The following is a 2,508-nucleotide window of genomic DNA, read 5'->3' as shown; positions in this document are numbered from 1 at the left end:
TACCAGGAAGGAGCCAGGGAGATGGGTAATGGAGAGTTACTGTTTAATGGGTACAGAGTTTCAGTTTGGGAAGATGAAGAAGTTTTAGAGGTGGATGGTGGTAGTGATTTCATAAAAATGTGAATATACTTGATTCCACTTAACTGTATGTGTTAAAATGGTAAATTTTATGTTATGTGGATTTTACCACAAAAAAATTACGGCAATAGCATTAAAAGATTAGCAGGTGAAAACTCAATGAGGAGACCAGTTAAAAAGCTAATGCCCAGGGGCAAAGAACCCAATAAGAGCCTGATAATGTAAGACAGTGGCAGGGGAGACGTAGGGGACAGACACTAGAGATCTCTAGGAGGTGAGTGGCTAGCTAGATGGGGCGTCAGGAAGAATGAGGAGCCGCAAAACGCTACTCCCAAAGTCCTGACCTGAGGGAGTGATGAACAGTGGTGTCCATCACCAAGACAAGGCCCACAGAGTTGGTGGGGGAGGAACAGGTTTCTGAGAAGGTGGTGAGTTCAGCTTTGAACAAGCTGAGTTTGAAGTACCTGGAGAATATCCAGGTGGCAATATCTTAAAGGAATCAGATACACTACAAATTGATCTCAGAAGGTTGGATATTTTTTTAAGTATGATAATAGTATTATGGTTATTTTTTAAAGTTTGTATCTTTTGTAGAAAATATGGCTGAATGGGGCAGGGCTGGCCATGGGGCAATGGTTGTTAGGGCTGAGGCATGGTACACAGAGATTCTTTATGCAATTCTGTCTACTCTGGGGACCAGTCAAAAATCACCATAATAAAAAGTTTAAAAAACAATCATAGCCCTGCTCGCCATTCCCGTAATGGCTGCTTCCTTGAAGGTGCTGTCACATGGAACCTCTTAGCCTCAGCATCCTGAACTGATAGAATTAAACAAATACCACTTTCTTTGAAACCTTCAGCCTTAAAGAACCAGTCACCTCAAGATCTCAACATCATGATCTCAGTTTCAACACAATTGTTCCTAGTTCTCTTTTCATTGCTTTTGGTGCTGCCTGTTGTGGAAGCAGTAGAAGCCGGAGATGCAATCGCTCTCTTGCTCAGTGTGGTTCTCAGCATTACAGGCATTTCTGCTTGTTTGGGGGTGTATGCATGAAAGAGAAATGGACGGATGAGACTTTGAAGGGCCTCCTGAATCAAACCTTGCCCTGAAAACCTTTGTGCTATTGAGGTTCAGAACTGAGTTTTGGTCACTGAAAGTTCCCAAGAAACAGTAAATAGGGTAGTTCATAGTCTTGGTTATTTCCCTATAAATAGGAACAAACTGATATACTATGTTAAATGGAAAACAAAACGTTTTCTTCACAACAAATAATGCACTGAAAAATGCCTTAGAAAGGAGGTCAAAGAAGTGAGATGGCTGAACTCTGCATATTTCATAGTTTCAGAATTCTCAATAGGAAGAAGAAAGCTCTTGCCCAGAATCCTGGGAAATTGCCACTGTTTAAGTTATAATCACTGCCTCCTGCATCATTGAGGAGTCTTTTCTCCATATTTTTAATGGATTTTTGTGTTGTTGTCTCCCAAGTTAATATTGTACCTAGATATTAAATACAGTTGGTCAAAAATTAAAACTTATGTCTTTGGGCTTCTCTGGTGGCACAGTGGTTGAGAGTCCACCTGCCGATGCAGGGGACACGGGTTTGTGCCCTGGTCCGGGAAGATCCCACATGCCGTGGAGCGGCTGGGCCCGTGCGCCATGGCCGCTGAGCCTGCGCGACCGGAGCCTGTGCAAAAAAAAAACAAATCTCTTTGTGGGGGAAACGTTTAGAAAATGTATTCGATGTATCTAACGTTGAAATGGAGAAAAAATTTAATGTAAAAAAAATACTTTATATTGACATTGAAATGGAGAAGAGATTTAATGTTTAACAAAACCAAAAAAATCTTTATATTAACTGGTAACATCTCCATGGTGAGAAGTACTATATATCAAATATAAACCCATTAGGTAAGTTAAAAAAAAAATAATAAAGAGAGATGTAAACCTATAGGGCAGAGATAAAGACATTATTTTATTATTAACAATAATAATACAAAGGACTACCATTTAGGGAGTCTCTACTCTGTGGCAGGCACTTTGCTGAGCCCTTTGCATGCCTATGTTATATGTTATACTTTTCATGACAACTCTCATTTTACTAAAGTTCAGATGTCTTGCATACCAAGTGGCAAGCTTCAGATTATATGAGGTATATCAGAGGGAACGAATAAAACAAGAAGCTAGAAGGGCTAAACAAGGAAAGGTATGGACTGCTGACATCTGAGAATAGGAAAAGGACCCCATAAAGACAGTGGTAGGTAGAGTGCTTTGCAAACCGAGGAAGAACAGAGATTCAAGAAGAAAGGAGTGGCTCCTTGTGTCAAATACCACACAAAGTGCAGGCAAAATAGCAACTAAAAACTGCTCAGTGAATTTTACAGTTAGGAGGCTGGGAGTACCTGGGGTCTTGGAAAGAACCACTAGAATGG

General features: G+C 40.5%; 1 protein-coding gene across 1 annotated transcript; it reads left to right on the top strand.

Annotated features, from left to right (window-relative positions):
- The first annotated feature begins 973 nt into the window (after positions 1 to 973).
- Positions 974 to 1,132, top strand: LOC132439309 (small integral membrane protein 30-like). Its single transcript, XM_060033575.1, has one exon. It carries the CDS (start codon positions 974 to 976, stop codon positions 1,130 to 1,132), a length of 159 nt encoding a protein of 52 aa, XP_059889558.1.
- Positions 1,133 to 2,508: the final 1,376 nt, after the last annotated feature.

Source organism: Delphinus delphis, chromosome 16, assembly GCF_949987515.2.
Source record: "Delphinus delphis chromosome 16, mDelDel1.2, whole genome shotgun sequence".
In the NCBI taxonomy this organism is placed as follows: domain Eukaryota; kingdom Metazoa; phylum Chordata; class Mammalia; order Artiodactyla; family Delphinidae; genus Delphinus; species Delphinus delphis.
This window is presented reverse-complemented; position numbering and strand designations above follow the sequence as displayed.

Coding starts and splice junctions, on each gene's coding strand:
- LOC132439309 (XM_060033575.1), top strand. CDS start 974: ATGATCTCAGTTTCAACACAATTGTTCCTAGTTCTCTTTTCATTGCTT.